Here is a 16,526-nt window from a genome sequence, read left to right as displayed (position 1 = left end):
GTGTTCCAGATCCCCAGTGGGGACAACCTGAGGGCTTGAGAGAGAGAGAGCATGCTCAAATGGACAGGCACCTTTGCAAGGCCGCCTGATGGATGTCAGTCCCATTGCTGCTCCTGCTCTGACTCTCTGTTGATGAGGTACCGTTTCCCTCCACCCTCCTGAGGGCCCTTCTCCTTCATCATCCTCATGCAGGGGGCCTGCCCTTATGCTCTCGGGCCTCAGGGGACGCAGCCCGGCAGAGAGCAGGTGGCCCCCAGTTCATTGTGGGTTGTCCTGAGGAGGGGGTGGCGCTGACGCTCTGAGCTGTGTTGGCCTCAGTTGTCCTGAGCCTAGGACCCGCCTCAGGCATGAAGCCAGGTCTGTGGCTTCCAAATATAAAGCCGACCCTTCAGTACAAGAAAAAGTGCATGTCTCTATGAGACTTTTAAGATGTGACAGGAAGTACCAGTGTTTTCAGCTAATAAATAAGAAATCCACGTTTTGCATAATCACATTACATTCTTTCAATGGCATTTGAGGATCTGGAACAGATTTTTAGATTCCTTATTCCTTTATTCCTGTATAAATTACTCTGGTTTTTTCTTTCTTTCTTTCTTTCTTTCTTTCTTTCTTTCTTTCTTTCTTTCTTTCTTTCTCTTGTTTTTCTTTTTTGACCATTCTTCTTTGAATGTTATGTCCAAATAAAGTATGTAATCGGAGTCCTCGAAAGAAATATGTAAATATCATGCCTGAATGAGTTAGGGACTACTTGCTCATTTTCTAATAAAAGTAAAACATATGGTGAGAGCATAAGTCTTGATATGGAAATATTTTTTAAGCAGTTGGAAGTCCTCATAGAAATGATCCTGTTGTGGAGTTAACATCTGCTCACGTCTAAAAAAAGTCTCTGTGTTTTCAATAGAGGGGAGTAAAGAACTATACTGGGGAGGCAGGCAGTGGGGGGCAAAGTAGGTGTCACCTTTCTCATACTTGTCTTTCAGATGGAACCCCAGTGAGCTGGTGGGTTGGAAGAACCAATGAAACACACACTTACTGGGGAGGTTCTCTGCCTGATGCTCAAAAATGTGCTTGTGGATTACAGGGGAACTGCCTTGATTCTCAATATCACTGCAACTGTGATGCTGACCGGAATGAATGGTGATTTCCATTAATTTCCCTGTGCAAACTGTAATTGTGTATTGCTTTAAACTATGTCACTTAGGCAGACATTGGCCAAGTCAGTTCTATAAAGAGAACAGATTAAAGTATTCCCTAGCAAGATCAAGGTATAAGCTTTGATGTGTACGATGTAATTAATCTGAAGCCTAACGTGTTAAGGTAGCTATTTCCGTTTACCTGTGAATAACTAATCATGTCCGTTTTATTTTTTTCCTAATAAGACAAAATAGGAATACCAGGTCAATGTTTCCCATTCACTGAAAGTACAGTATCAGACTTCCTAAAGTTAGTTTAACCCAAACAATCAGGTGACTGCCCCCCTGGAAGGGGGAAGAGGTGGAAGAGGACAAATCTTCCAGCTAGCGCTCTGGGTAGCAAGAAATAACTCCCTGAAAACTCGTGTCTACAGACCCAACCTCACACAGATTTGGAATTCAAATTCAAATCCACAAGTTAGCGTGGCCACAGGTTGGCAGCATTGATGGCTCATCACAGAATTTCATGACATTCGTACTGGAGGTCTGCCCTCCCCAAGGATTCCCGCAGATTAAGGGCCACCAGACGTTGGCTCATAATCAGCGCCACGCAGCCCCCCGGAGGGACAGACATGGGAGGCAGAAGAAACCACAGAGTATATGGATGCCTGAAAATGCCAGATCACGGCTACATTAAGAACATAAGATAAAATAAATAGGTGAGCTGCTTGAAAAATAAGCCCTGGAATTGAAACACGAGAAAGCAATCAGATACTATTGACAAAGGAGTTCGTGGTTTGCAATAGAACCACATGAATGTTTAGAAATGAAAATACTATCATTGAAATGTAAGACTTGTCGGATCAGATATTAGACACAAGTGATCAGAAAATTGGTGAAATGGAAAATGCGTGTAAATAAGTGGCACGGACACACGATGGCAGAAAGGAAAGCAGGGACGTGGAAGGTTGGTGTGGAAAAGGCTGAACAGGTGTCTGAGATGACCTTCAAAGAAGAGATTGGGGATAATTCAGGGCGATAATCAAATAGGTCAGACATGTCCAGGTTTGAGAAAATACTAGGATACCGAACAAAATATATAAAAGTAAACCCTTCTGTAGACACATCATGCTGAAACCAAAGAAAATTAAAGAGAATGGTAAAGAGAGCAGAGGTGACCGGAAGACTCCAGAGTGAGGACATGTAGATGGCCGAACCCCTCTGTGGCACCAGCGTGGCCCGAGGGCTTGGGAACTCCCCTCACTGTGCAGAGTGTAGTAACCCTCCGATTCCAAGTGTGTCCCCAAGCTGAGATACAGTGAACACCCAGACAGACAGACAAACAGACACGGAACAAATACACCACCAGTGGATTCCACAAGATGAAGTTTCAAGAACAATTTTCAGAATGAAAGTAAGTGATCTTGCAGGTTGAGTCTCAGATACAAGAAGAAATATTGAGGAAAGAAATGTGTAAACTCAGAAATTAACAAAAAAAAATAAGAGGCAAATACTAGACACTAGTCACATATCATGGCATGTATGGAATTGAAACAGGAGGAGGCAATCCGATCCTACCAACAAAATGATTGGGATTGACAGAGTAACTAAAGCAGTCTTCAGAAATAAAAATATAATTGAACCTTAAAACTTGTTTCATAGATATTTATTAAATTGCTTATAGTGCATATATTAAAATTTTAAGCGAAACCACTGAAGAGTAGAAACAATGCAATATTCAAATCAATAGAGGGAAGAAAGAAAAAATGGAATTTTAAAAACTTTGTTAATTCAAAAGAAGGTAGGAAATGAAATTTAAGAAAGTAGAGGAAACAATGAGCAACAAAATAACATAAAACTGTATGACTAATCACAATAAAGATGACAAAAATAGTCATTTAAATCCAGAGAGATCATTTTGTATTAAAAATAAGTATATCTCGTTTGTACACCTAGAAGTGTTGAAAGCATAAATGCTAAAAACGACTTACTGAGCAAATATGCATGGGAGTAACAAATTTTATTTTATTTATTTTTTTAAAGACTTTATTTATTCATGAGACAGAGACAGAGAGAGGCAGAGACACAGGCAGAGGGAGAAGCAGGGTCCATGCAGGGAGCCCAATGTGGGACGCCGTCCCTGGACCCCAGGATCACAACCTGAGCCAAAGGCAGACGCTCAACCACTGAGCCACCCAGGCATCCCTGGAAGTAACAAATTTTAAAGCCATTTTTGGGGGCAACGATTTTATTTATTTGACAGGGAGAGAACACATGTGCACATGAGTCGGGGGTGGGGAGGGAGAGGCCGACTCCCCGCTGAGCAGGGAGCCCAGTGATGGGGTTCAATCCCAGAACCCTGGGATCGTGACCTGAGCCAAAGTCAGACGCTTCACTGACTGAGCCAGGCAGGTGCCCCAAAATATTAAAGTCTTAATATGGGCAACGATTACTACCACTATGTCATGATGCTTTTTAATTTCACCAAAAAACCATAATAATTCTAAACCTGTATGTTTCTAATAAAAATGACTCAAAATGTGTATAGAAAATAATCAGCTGAACTGAAATAAGGAGTATACAAATCAACCATTATAAGAAGAGGTTAAACATACATCTGTTAGCAATTGGTAGATCATGCGGACAAAAATTATCAAGGGTGCAGAATATTTTTAAGTGAAATAACAACCTGATTAGGTAGGCACCTAAAATTATAGAATAGATAATTTTCTCAAGCACACATTTTGCAAACTGATTTTCCTAATATTCAATAAAGCAAAGCTCCTCAAGCTTTACAGTAGTTGTTACCATATGGACAATTTCTCTGATTACAGTGCCGTTAGGTTAGAAATGAATAGTAGAGGGACAAAAAATGTAGGAGGCAATACAAAGCCATAAGTTTAGAAACCAGGAAATGAGGATGACATTACTCATAGAAAATATGGTTGTCTCCCAGGAAAACCCAAGAGAACATACAGAAATATTATTGAAATTAGTGAGAATTTAGTAGGGCTACTTATTGAATCTTAGAATAACTGGATTCCTATGAAGAGCGTGTTACTGTAAGAAAATATTATGAAAACCACTTGCAAAATCAACACCAAGAGTATAGTACCTTAGAATAACAAACATATGCAAAACTTTTATGGAAAAGACATCAGAAAGCTTTATCATGAGATTATAAGAAGACGTATCTAAATGGAGACTGCTGGGAGTCGGAAAAATAAGTATTTTCTTGATTCCGTTTAATTCCAACGCCAAACATTCATTTAGCGCTTGGGACAGTGACAAGCTGGTAAGATGTACGTGGAAAAGCAATGATAAATAACAGTTCTGAAGGTGGAAACAAGGAGAGGAGCCTGGGCTTCCTGGACTTAGAGTGTCACGGGGCTGCAGGAGTTAAACAGAAGGGGTTGGTTTGCCAAAGCAGTGAGCAAATCCAACAGCAAAACCCAAGAGAGAGCCTGGGAGCTTGCAAAATCTAGAACTCCAGGTGCTGGGCCCTAGGTGGTCCTCAGTCTCTCTTTCTCCCCAACAATTATGAAATGTGAAAGCTGACCTGGTATTTGTCCCCTGTAGCTTTTCCCACAACTCAAAGTCGTGATAGCTCTGTTATCAAAAAACATCCCCTGCGACACAACCAGTGGTAAGAGACCTCTCTAGGGCCTTCACAGCCGAAAACCAGAAGGAAGTGGCTTTGGAAGTCCTCTCACTGAACGTTTGAAACCTACTGTGAGGAATCATCATGCCTAGATAAGCAGCTCTCCCAACTTTTGGGAAAAAAAAGAAAGAGAGAGAGAGAGAGAAGAAAAAAAATATAAACTGAAATTGAATGAAATGAGGCAATTTCGAATGAGTCTGGTGACCATGGCAATGAATAACATCCTGCATAAAGCGTGAACATTTGGAAAATGACCCGTGCTGATAAAGAATTTTAAAATCTGAGTTGTTTAAAATTTCCTCAGATTCAGGAAGTTACTTTATAAACACCAGAATGAAAAAAGAACTTATTATAATATCTGCCTTAATACACACAATTACCCATTATGATGTTCCCTAGGTTTTTGTTTTTTTTTTCTCACAAGGCTCTGTGCTTTGTCATTGCTAAAAACAATTAAAGTGTAGCTTTTCACTACATTATAAATGTAGCTTTTAAATGGTTCTTTAAATTCAGGGATACTCAGTGAATACATTTTTCCTCTGGGATGTTCTACCAAAATAATGACGACAGGAATTAAAACGCTTATTTGTAACATTTACTGATACTTAACACAAGGAATTAATTTGATGTGTTCCCCACATTTATCACAAATGTCTTTTTAGACTGACTACCTTCTAGCTTGTGACCACCCCTTCCCAACAAAGCCAGGTGTGAGGTGTTTTGGACAACCTGCCTTTGTGTCCATCCAAAGAAATCACAGAGCCTTACCCAGATAAAGCCATGTGGTTTTATTTAGTCTGATTTTTGGAAGCGAACTGATTTTTTGTAAAAAATTGTTTCTGAACTTTAAGGATATTTAGTTCACATTTTTCATATCTTCCCAATATGCACTGGTGGTCACTTTGTCACATTTTTTAAGCAAAATAAAAATGTTAATACTTTTAAACTTCCTACCTCAAAAGAATATTTTTGATGCCTGAACAGAATTGGAATGATTCACTATTAAGTTATGCAGATTTTTTTTTGAGGCAAAGCCATTAGGCTGAACTATTCAAAACTGCTGATTGTTTTGACTTGCAAAAGTGTCAGTTTTAAATGCTTCCATCTGTATATATAAGAGTGAATGGTGGCTTTGTAATTGTTAGAAATTAAAGCTTCTTAGGTTCTACACAGATACAGGGCATCAGAATGATACATTAGACAAACTATTATTTGTTCCTAAATCCAAAGTGCATATGTAATTGAAGTATATAATAAAAATAGGAACAACTTACAAGGGGTAGAAGAATCTTCTTTCTTTGCCTAGACTGGTGGTTGGTGTACAGCCTGCTTACTACCCAGGACCTTTGGCTCCTATTCTAGTTTTTGTTGTATTGGAACCATAGACATTAACGCTGTCCTAAATATTCACTTACATGACTTTATTATATTACAAATTCTATTTTTGTTATTATTTATAATCTCCACTAGATTTCTTGGGGACATTGATGGTGGGTTTTATGTCCACGTCCCCAACACGCAGGGCCTGGCAAGTAGAAGCTGCACAATAAATGTTGGTTGAATGAATGGATGGTCATGGACAAAGCATTTCCCATGCATTATCTCACTTATTAATTTTAAGAGTGCATTGTATCATACTTTTAATTTGGTTTTGAATCAGAATTTTCTTTTGTCTTGTATTTTGTTTTTAAACCAATGGCATCAATTAAGTAAGGAAATGCCTAGTAACCACCATAGGAATTTTGGAAAATTTAGTAAAAAAAAAAAAAAAAAAAAAAAAAAAAAAATCTGGGAATTGAAAACTTGTATCTTGTCAGTCAGTTCTTGTTGTTGTTATTTTTTAAAGATTTTATTTATTCATGAGAGACACAGAGAGAGATAGGGAGAGGCAGAGACACAGGCAGAGGGAGAAGCAGGCTCCACGCAGGGAGCCCGATGTGGGATTTGATCCTGGGACTCTAGGATCACGCCCTAGGCGGGAGGCAGGTGTAAACCGCTGAGCCACCCAGGGATCCCTGTTGTATTTTTAATGAAGCCAGAGATCTTGCATCATATGTAAGTTCTGAATTTAAATTTTACATGGTGGCTAGATTGGAAAGAGCAGTGAACTGCTTCATTGCAGTGAAAATGTCATCTTACGCCCACACTGATATATAGGATTTTGGACCTGCCCTCTTTCTTCTCTGTGGTCACATAGATGGACAAGGATCTCTGATCCTCAGATGATCTTATTAAATATGTTACTATGTAAGAGTTCAGATGAGCTGTTTGATTTTCCTACTGTTATGTATGTACGCATTTAGTTTAATACCTCTTGAACTGCAGTAAGAGACTATTACTTATCTGGATGTCATTCCAAATAATGTTAAAGTGGTTGCATTTGTTTTGTAGGACCAGCGACACAGTAGTCCTTTCCCATAAGGAGCACCTGCCAGTCACTCAGGTTGCAATGAGAGACACAGGCCAACCACATTCAGAAGCGGCTTATGCACTGGGGCCTCTGCTCTGCCAGGGAGACAGTAAGTAGTGGCCAAGAGGAACTGTCTTGACCCCTTGAAAATCCATGTCAATGTGTTAGGAGAAATTTCACTGCCTGAGTTCATAAAAACACTGTCTATCCTAATAATCTATATTTCATTAGGCATATGTTCACTTATAGAAGTGTATGTTGGCATTGTACTTGAGAAAAAAAAAATGAGAAAAATTCTATTACCTTTTGAGTATGTGTCCTTTACATAGTATTTAAATCAGACTATTGCTGTGAATGCTCATGGAATGATCTGAAATATTGTACCACCTGGTCAGCAAACATCTAATATTAGCCTACTAAGTATAAGTATTGGCTGGGTGCTGAGATGCCTAAAAGTGGTAAGATAATGAGAAATAAGGTGACCAAACCAATCCAGTGGACCTGTTCATACCTTGTGGCTGTTCTGCAAACCTCAGTGGTCTTCACTCTGCTTATCCCTCCAATTGCATCTGGATTTCTTTTGTATCCCACCCTCTTGCAGACTAACTGAAATGAAACAGATCAGTTCTACCTTTAATTTACCTCTTTCTAACTCCCTTTCTGATCCATCACTCCCAAGAAACAGTTCTTTCTAGCTCATCGATGAGACCTCGATATTACTAAAGCCAAATTTTATTCTCAGGTGTCCTCTGAGTTGACCTGTCAGCCACTTTGGTCTCCTTTCTTGATTTTACTCTTTGATTCACGTCTTTACTTGGCTACCAGCTTACCACATAATTCTGGGTTTTCCTTCTTTTTCTTACCCCTTGCCAGTGGCATCATGTTGGGGTGGCCCAAACTTGAATTCTTAGCCCTCCTTCTCTCTGCTCTCCAGTGGTGAGCTATTCCCAACAGGCTTGTGGCTTTAAATACCACATTGATGTCAATGATTCCACCACCTCAAGCCCAGTCTCCCTGAACTCCCAACTCCAGCCTCCAGCTGGTTATTCTGTATCTCTGCTTGTCTTTCAGCAGGCATTTCAAAATCAGTTTATCAAAAATAAGGGGAAAAAATGTTTCTACCACAGCCCTCCCCAACTCAGAGCATGGCAACTCCATTCTTCCTTTTGCTTAGACTGAGAACATGACAGTCATTTGTAACTTCTTTCCTCTTTTCACACACATATAATTCATCCACAAATCCTATTGCTTCTAACTTCAAAAACAAACCCAGAATCCACCTCCATGACCACTAGCACCTGAATTGTTGCTGTGGCTTAACTGGCCTGCCTGCTGCTGCCTCTGCCCATTAAGCTGATACTTCACGTAACAGCCAGAGGGATAAGTCATGTCATGTCAGTCCTCTGCCCCAAACTCTGCAGGGGCACTGGTATCAGAGGAGAGGCCAAAGTGCAATATCCACCGAGGCTACGGTGGCCATGCTGCCCTCTGAGCCCATAGAGCAGCAACCTACAGGAGATCCTGCCATGTGAAGAAACCCTGGCATTCCTGAACCTTGCTATTGAGAAAAAGTAAGAGTTTCCTACTTCAGATAACAAAAATATTGAGATGTGGATAGTCAAAATGTAAAGAACATATTAACATGCCTTGACTGAGGATAGTATGAGGTGTTGATTTTTCCCCCTCATGACATTAAACTGTAGACCACGGCTCTGTTTCTGGATAAGATGAAGTGAGCATGCCCTCCTCATCTTTCCTACTGAGTCCACTTATAAAACCTGGATGGAATGCCTGAAGGGGTTATGTCAGGACTCTGGAAAGCAAATAGTAGTGAGGAAGAAAAATGAGAATACACCATTTACTTTATCCTCCAGTATCTGTTGGCCAACCGAGATGTGGGCACTGGATCACAGACAGAGAGGTTCCAGGAGAAGCCCTCTAGCCCTGGCTGAGAGAGAGAGAACAGAGAAATACTAACCTTCAGTGAATGCAGGATCCCATTTCCTTCTCTTTTTTATGTTTTCTGAGCCCCAGGCCCCAGGCAGACCCATGGCAATAGCAGCAGAAGCTGTCCTGGGAGCTCAAAAGAGCCAAAACCTCGGAAGGGGCCTTTGGCTCTAAATAGGGCAGCAGTGACTCAGAGATGGTGGAAAGACTCCTCCTAGTTTTGTTTTCTTTTTCCAGTTACCCATTGCTTGACAATGGACTTGGTATAGTTGCCCAAGTGCATAGGAGAGCACAAGAGAACAGTCTAAATAGAGCCTGTTTTCTGGTTCTGTGATTAAAAAGGGAGACCAGGGGACCAGGGAAGGCAACTGTTCAGGAAAGCATGCTATATGTTGCTTATGAAGTCCTGGGGTCACCTCAGAGCAACATGTGCATGGAATCTGATCCTAATTGTAGACCCAAGACGTTGAGAATGGAGCCAGGAGGCTACCACCAAGTCTGGCCACTGGGTGGTGCATGAGTGAGGCCAGTCTGAGTAGTACTGCAAAGACTTTGAAAACTGGACTGCAGGTTGCAATGCATGGCAGGATCCTAACCAGGCCAACTGCCTGAAAAATAAAAAAAAATAAAAATAAATAAAAATCTAAATAAATAAAAAACAAAAAATAAAATTTGTGTGTGTGTATATATATATATATATATATATATATATAAAATCAACATTGCTCCACAAAATTTAAAATAAAGCCCAGAGTTTATTAATATAATATTTAATATATCTAGGAAATAATCAAAAATTAGTGCAAAGAACTTAGAAAAATCTAAGCTGGCTGAGGAAAATATAATCAACAGATACTAATACAAATATCACACAGAGGTTAGAATCAACCGATAAAGAGTTTAAAACAGTGATTACATAAGAACTCTAACAAGTAATCATAAACACTTTGGTAGCAAATAGAAAAAGAACATTTCACCAAAGAAATAGGATATATAAAGAGCTAAATGAAAACTTTAGAACTGAAAAATACAGGACCAAAATAAAAGATGCCTTGGGTGGGCCAAATAGCAGATCTGAGATGAGACAGTCAATGGCCTTAAAGATAGGAATGACTCAATCTGATCAAAAGAAAAAAAAAATCTAAAAATGAACAAGGCCTCAGGGAACCGGAATCAACAACAAAAGATCTAACATTCATGTTATTGAACATCCAGAAGTAGACAGAATAGTGTGGTGCTGAAAAAAAGTATTTGAAAAAAATAATGGCTGAAAAATGTCCAAGTTTGGCAAAAGACAGACTTGAGATGTTGAATGAACTTGAAACAGGATAAACTCAAAGAAATTCATATCCAGACACATCATAATCAAACTGAAAACAAAGACAATGAGAGATGTTTTGAAATCAGCCAGAGAGAAGAATGGTGCATCATCTCCAGGTGAATACCTACTCAAATGGCAGTGACTTTCTCATTAGAAATATGGAAGTCAGAAGGAAGTGGCAAAACATTTCTCACGCGTTAAAAGTAAAGAATTGTCAGTCCAGAATTCTACATTCAACAAAAAATCTCCTTCAGGGATGAAAGTAAAAATAAATAAATTCTCAGATGAAGGAAAGCTAAAAGCATTCATTACCAGAAGACACTCTAAAAGGCTTTCTAAAGGAAGATTCAGACAGCAGGGAAATGATATCAGAAGGAAGTTTGGGACATCGGTGATAGCAAATCAGCTTTAGAAATGGTAAATATTGGGGTACATGTAATAGACTATTCTCCTTTGAGTTATTTTAAATATATCTGTGGGTTGAAAGGAAAAAATACAACAGAATTTCATAGGGTTTTTAATTTGTATAAATGTAATACATTTGGCGACAATAAATAAAGGGGACTGGGTAAAATGCCAGAATTATTAGTGAGATTTTGACATATAAGACGAAGTGGTTAAAATGTAGATCCTGCGCAGATGTGAAAAGGTAGGTATATATAGTCATTCCTAAAAATAACTGATCAAGGAACTACTATAGACAAATAAAAATAGAATACTAATGAATGTTTAAATAACCCAAAAGAAGATAGAGAAGGAGAAACAGAAGAACAAAAAGAATTAACAAACAAGAAAAAATAATAAAATGATAGAACTAAATTCAACTTGTCAACATTTGTATTCAATGATTGGTCTAAACACACCAATTAAAGGACAGATTGTTATGACTCAACTATGTACCGTGTACAAGAAACTCACTTCAAATATAATGATATCATAAGTTTAAAAAGAGGTGCAGGAAAAGATACACTACACAAACACTAATTAAAAGAAAGCTGGAGTTTCTGTATTAAACTCTTTGCTTGAAAGCATAGAAAATGAATAGATAAAAAGGTGATTAGGAAGACATGAGGATCTTAAATGTGTTTGCTAATAACTGAGTTTCAAAATACATAAAGCAACAACTAACAGAATGGAAAGGGAAAGTAGATAACTTCATAAGTAGAGAATCCTCTTCTCTCATTAACCTTTGGAAATAATAGAGGGAAAACAAGCAAAGTCTGTACAGAAAACTTGAATGTCACCACCAGTCAACAGAATCTAATTGACATTTACTGAACATCCTACCAACAGCAAAATACACATTCTATTTAAATGCACATGGATACACCATATTCTGTGTCATAAAGCAAACTTTAGCACATATCAAATAAATCATACAAAATACATTCTCTAAAAGAGTGAAAATATCAGTGAGGGTGACAAAACATGAGAGACACCTAACTCTGGGAAATGAACAAGGGGTAGTGGAAGGGGAGGTGGGTGGGGGGTTGGGGTGACTGGGTGATGGGCACTGAGGGGGGCACTTGGTGAGATGAGCACTAGGTGTTATGCTATATGTTGGAAAATTGAACTCCAATAAAAAATAAAATACTTAAAAGGGTACATTTTATTGTATGTAAATCTGTAGTATCTAAAAACTACTCTAATAAAATAGATTTTCAAAAATTAAAAAAAAAAACCAAAATACATTTTCTGACATAAATGAATCAAACTAGAAACAAATAACAAAGAGAGTGAGAAAGTTTCCAAATACTTAGAAATTAAACACCAAACTGTTAAATAATAAGAGTCAAGGAGGTCTCAACAGACATTATAAAATATATTGACCAACATATCGAAAATGGTGGGAGACAGTTATGGCCATGCTTAGAGGGGTATTAATAGCATTAAGTGCTTGTATTCTGAAAGAAAAATATCTCAATGCACAATCTCTTTCAGAAGAGGAAATTCTTCCCAACATTTTATGAGGGCCAACATTGTCCTGATCCCCAAACTAGACAAAGAAAATGCAAAAAAAAAAAAAAAAAAAAAAAAGAAAAGAGAGAACTATGGACAATATCATCATGGACATATATGCAAAAATCCTCAACAACAACAACAACAAAAACTCATTAGCAAAATATTTTAAAAAATATTTAAAAGAATAATACAACATGACCAACTGGGGTTTATCCCAGGATGCAAGGCTGATTCAGTGTAGTAGACCCTGGAACAGTGCAGGTCCACTTATGGGCAGATTTTTTTTTTCAATAAATACAGCACAGGCCCATAAATGCATTTTCTCTTCCCTGTGACTTTCTTAATAACACTTTGTTTTCATCAGCTCACTTTACTAAAAGAATACGGTGTATAATACATATGACATACAAAGTGTGTGTTAATCAAGTGTTAATGTTATCAGTAAGGCTTTCAGTCAACAGTAGGCTATTAGTAGTTAAGGTTTTGGAGGGTTAGACGTGACACATGGGTTTTCAACTGTGCAAAGGTCTGCCTCTAACCCCTTTGTTGTTCAAGTGTTGACTATATTTGAAATCAGTCAATGTCATTGATCGTATTAACAGTTTAAAGAAGAAAAATCACACCAGATGTTTTTTCTGCATCAGTTGATATGAACATGATCATTTGAATTATCATAACTATATTATGAATTAACAGGATAATAAATTTAGATCAGATAGCATTCACAATAAAATTCTTAGCAAACTATGAATAAAAGGGAACTTCTTCATCCTAACAAAGGGTGCCTATATACAGAAGAGCTAGCATCATAATTCTTGATGAAAAACTGAATTCTTTCCCCCTAAGACTGGGAACAAGATAAAGATATTCAATCTTGCTACTTCTGTTATACAACTTCAATCATGCTAGAAGTCCTAGCCAGTAATGTAAGGAAGGAAATAAGTGCATCCAGTTTGGAAAGCAAGAAAGAAAACTATTCACAAATACAGGTGTGATAGGCACAAATATTTATAAGCAGCTCTGTTTGTAAATGACCAAATCTGGAAATGACATTGACATTCTCAGATGTGGATGAAGAAATGTCGGCCCCATCCATATGATGGAATACTACAGAGCAGCAATAACTTGTGACAACCTGAATGAATCTCAGAGGCTTTACCTTGAGTGAAAGAAGCCAATCTCAAAAGGTTACATCCTGCATGGCTCCATTTATATGACACCTGGAAAAGGCACAGCTATAGATCATGGTTGGCAGGGCCTGGGGCAGAAGGGCGATGTGACTATAAGGGAATTGCAAGAGGGAGTTTTGGGGGAGATAGAATTGTCCTTTATCCTGATTTTGGTGACAGTTATACAAATCCATGCATGTATTACAATTCATGTAACCATACATCCCCCCAAAGTCAATTTTATTCTACAACAATCATTAAATAATATTGTTTTCTAAAAAACACAGGGCATGTCCAATGATTATCTCTCCACTCAGTTGCAGCCTTGTCCAGAATCTTAATCCTTCAAAGAGTCAGTATCTGAATATTCACATTGTGGCTGTATGTTTGGAAGAACCCCCAAATGAAGGCTTGCCATGAATGCACTTAATAGTTTAAAAAAATGCTAGAAATACAAAATACAATTGTTACTCCGTTTCATAGTTATTGTCACTGTCTTTTTTTTTTTTTCCTTTTTGGAAACAGATTCATTTTGGAATTCCGCTTCTTTCAATACCGAGACTTCATACCTTCATTTCCCTACGTTCCGTGGAGAGCTCAGTGCTGATGTGTCTTTCTTTTTTAAGACGACAGCTCCTTCTGGGGTGTTTGTTGAGAACCTGGGGATTACAGACTTCATCAGGCTAGAGCTGCAGGGTGAGTCGCCCCCTGCACAAAGCCAGCAGGTGTTCAGTGCTTAACAAGAACCCTTTTGGGAACCAAACTCTCAAAGTGCTGCCATGCTTTCTTTGTCACTTGTGTTTCTCTAGTAAATACTAAAGTTCTTTTTTTAAACATTTATTTATTTGATATAGAAAGAGAGCATGCAGGATAAGAGGGAGGAGGAAGGGGCAGAGGAAGAGGGAAAGAAAGAGTCTTAAGCAGACTTCGGCACTGAGCATGGACCCTGATGCGGGGCTTGATCTCATGACCCTGAGGTCACAAGGTGAGCCCATACCAAGAGTGGAACGCCTAACCGGCTGCACCACCCAGGCACCCCTAAAGTTCTATTATTTTGAATCATTATTTAAATAAAGAGTAAAACAGTGATTCATGAAACACAGCAGTCTGCCCAATTTTGTGCTGTGCTAACTCTGTGTGCAGTCGGGACACTCTAAACCAAACTGGTCCAATAACTTGCTCACTAAATTGCAGAATCATTTCATTTAATTGCCTAGTCCCATTGCTTGTGCACGTATGAAAGGCTCAATTCCTTACTTCAAAATTTCATGGATGTCTTTTAAAATAAAGTATACGAAGATTTAAACCACCTTTAAATAAAATCTCACATATACACGAAACCAGATCACATGTCGGTTTTCTTCCCTTAGGGAATGATCTCTACTGCTTAGAGTTGAGCAAGATGAAGAGTAAGCTGTGAGGAGGAATATGTTAAAATGGCTATGTTTTTCTTCCTCCAGGCTACAGATTTATTTTGCCCTCCCAGCCAGCTCAGAGTGACATTCGTCTGCATCGATGTCACGGTGGACTTTACTAAGGAGCCTGTCACTTCCCTCCTGCCTACCAAGGCTGACTTTCCTCCCCTGTGCACGAACCGAGCTACTCTCCTATCTGTACTTGCAGCTCCTGCAGAAGTGACCTTCTCCTTTGATGTGGGGAATGGACGTTGTGAGGTCACAGTGCGGTCTCCCACTCCCTTTAACGACGATCGGTGGCACCACGTGAGGGCAGAGAGGAACGTGAAGGAAGCATCGCTTCAAGTGGATCAGCTGCCCACCAGGACCCAGCCCGCGCCCGCTGACGGGCACTCCCGCCTGCAGCTCAACAGCCAGCTCTTCGTGGGTGAGTGCGCGTGGTTTCCCGCTGAGCTGCGCGGCTGGCGACGGGCCCAGAGCAGATGCTGGTGACAGGTGTGTGCTGCCTCGGTCCGCACCGTGTACCGCAGGCTCCCTCAACCCTTGGCCTCCCTTGCCAGAGATGGTTGGGAATACGGTTTCCATAGAATATTGCTGCTGATTCTTGTTTCTGTAGATTTCCCAGTTCACAGACCAGGTCATGGAGGTTCAGAGAGATCAAGTGACTTAGTCTAGAAACTCAAATAGAAGAGAAATCCGATTCCTGATGGGCTGATTCCCAGGCTTGCACTCAATAGCATCGATGACCTGCGTTTGTTTTAATTACTTCTTATCAATACCACTTATAAAGCAATTAGCAATTTTCACCTAGTTCTCCCGCTTCACCTCTCAGTGAAGTTGGAGAACCTGCCACGTAACTGTGACAGATTTCTCCAGTGTCCCCTCAAACACAGACCCTAGGAGATGCGTGTGGCTGTGCCCCTCGGGACCAGTGCCAGCCGCACCTGCTCAGTGCCTCCCTCCTCTGTGGTTCAGTCCTTGCAAAAGCTGGGTTCAGAATCCAGCTGGCTCTTTATTCTCACTGCCTGTTCTTTAAAGATTAAAGCTCTGGGTAGTGGAAGCCTTCCTTTCCATTTACTTGCTTCTTTTTTTAAAAAAAAAATAATTTTGTCTTTTTCTCAAAAAGAAAGATAAGTTTTGCTACATTACTTTTCAGACAACTCTATTCTAATTTGGAAACCAAGCAGATCAATGAAGGAGCTCTTAGGTGGTCATTTCTCATGTATTTTCAGGTAAATAAAGATGCAGTCCAATTAAAACCTGAAATAAATCACAGATTAGCATGCAGTCTGCTTTTGTAGGGGGTACCTACAGCATCTGGTGGCTAGTGCTATGCAGGGAGTGTGTGTGTGTGTTATAACCCATGGCACCATAAAACTCTGCTTCAAGCACAGTTCTTATGAGTAGGCTTCACATTAAGTCTTGAAACTGTAAATCAGATTAAACAATTTTATTTTTTGCTTTGTAATCCTGAGGATTAATTAATGGAATTTCTAGGAACACAGTTT

The 16,526-nt window shown here is 39.3% G+C and overlaps 1 protein-coding gene across 2 annotated transcripts in view; it reads left to right on the top strand.

The window, feature by feature from the left end:
* The window catches only part of LOC609770 (contactin-associated protein-like 3), a 190,422-nt gene that overhangs the window by 148,757 nt on the left and 25,139 nt on the right, over window positions 1–16,526 (top strand). For both annotated transcript variants that reach the window (XM_038527282.1, XM_038527281.1), the window contains exons 14-17: window positions 981–1,137; window positions 7,186–7,313; window positions 14,129–14,299; window positions 15,227–15,445. In XM_038527282.1, the coding sequence (XP_038383210.1) occupies window positions 981–1,137; window positions 7,186–7,313; window positions 14,129–14,299; window positions 15,227–15,445 (675 nt within the window). The remainder of the gene's footprint in view (window positions 1–980; window positions 1,138–7,185; window positions 7,314–14,128; window positions 14,300–15,226; window positions 15,446–16,526) is intronic.

Source organism: Canis lupus, chromosome 1 (genome assembly GCF_011100685.1).
Source record: "Canis lupus familiaris isolate Mischka breed German Shepherd chromosome 1, alternate assembly UU_Cfam_GSD_1.0, whole genome shotgun sequence".
NCBI classification, from domain to species: domain Eukaryota; kingdom Metazoa; phylum Chordata; class Mammalia; order Carnivora; family Canidae; genus Canis; species Canis lupus.
Note: the sequence above shows the minus strand (reverse complement) of the source record. Positions and strands in the feature narration are given on the sequence as shown.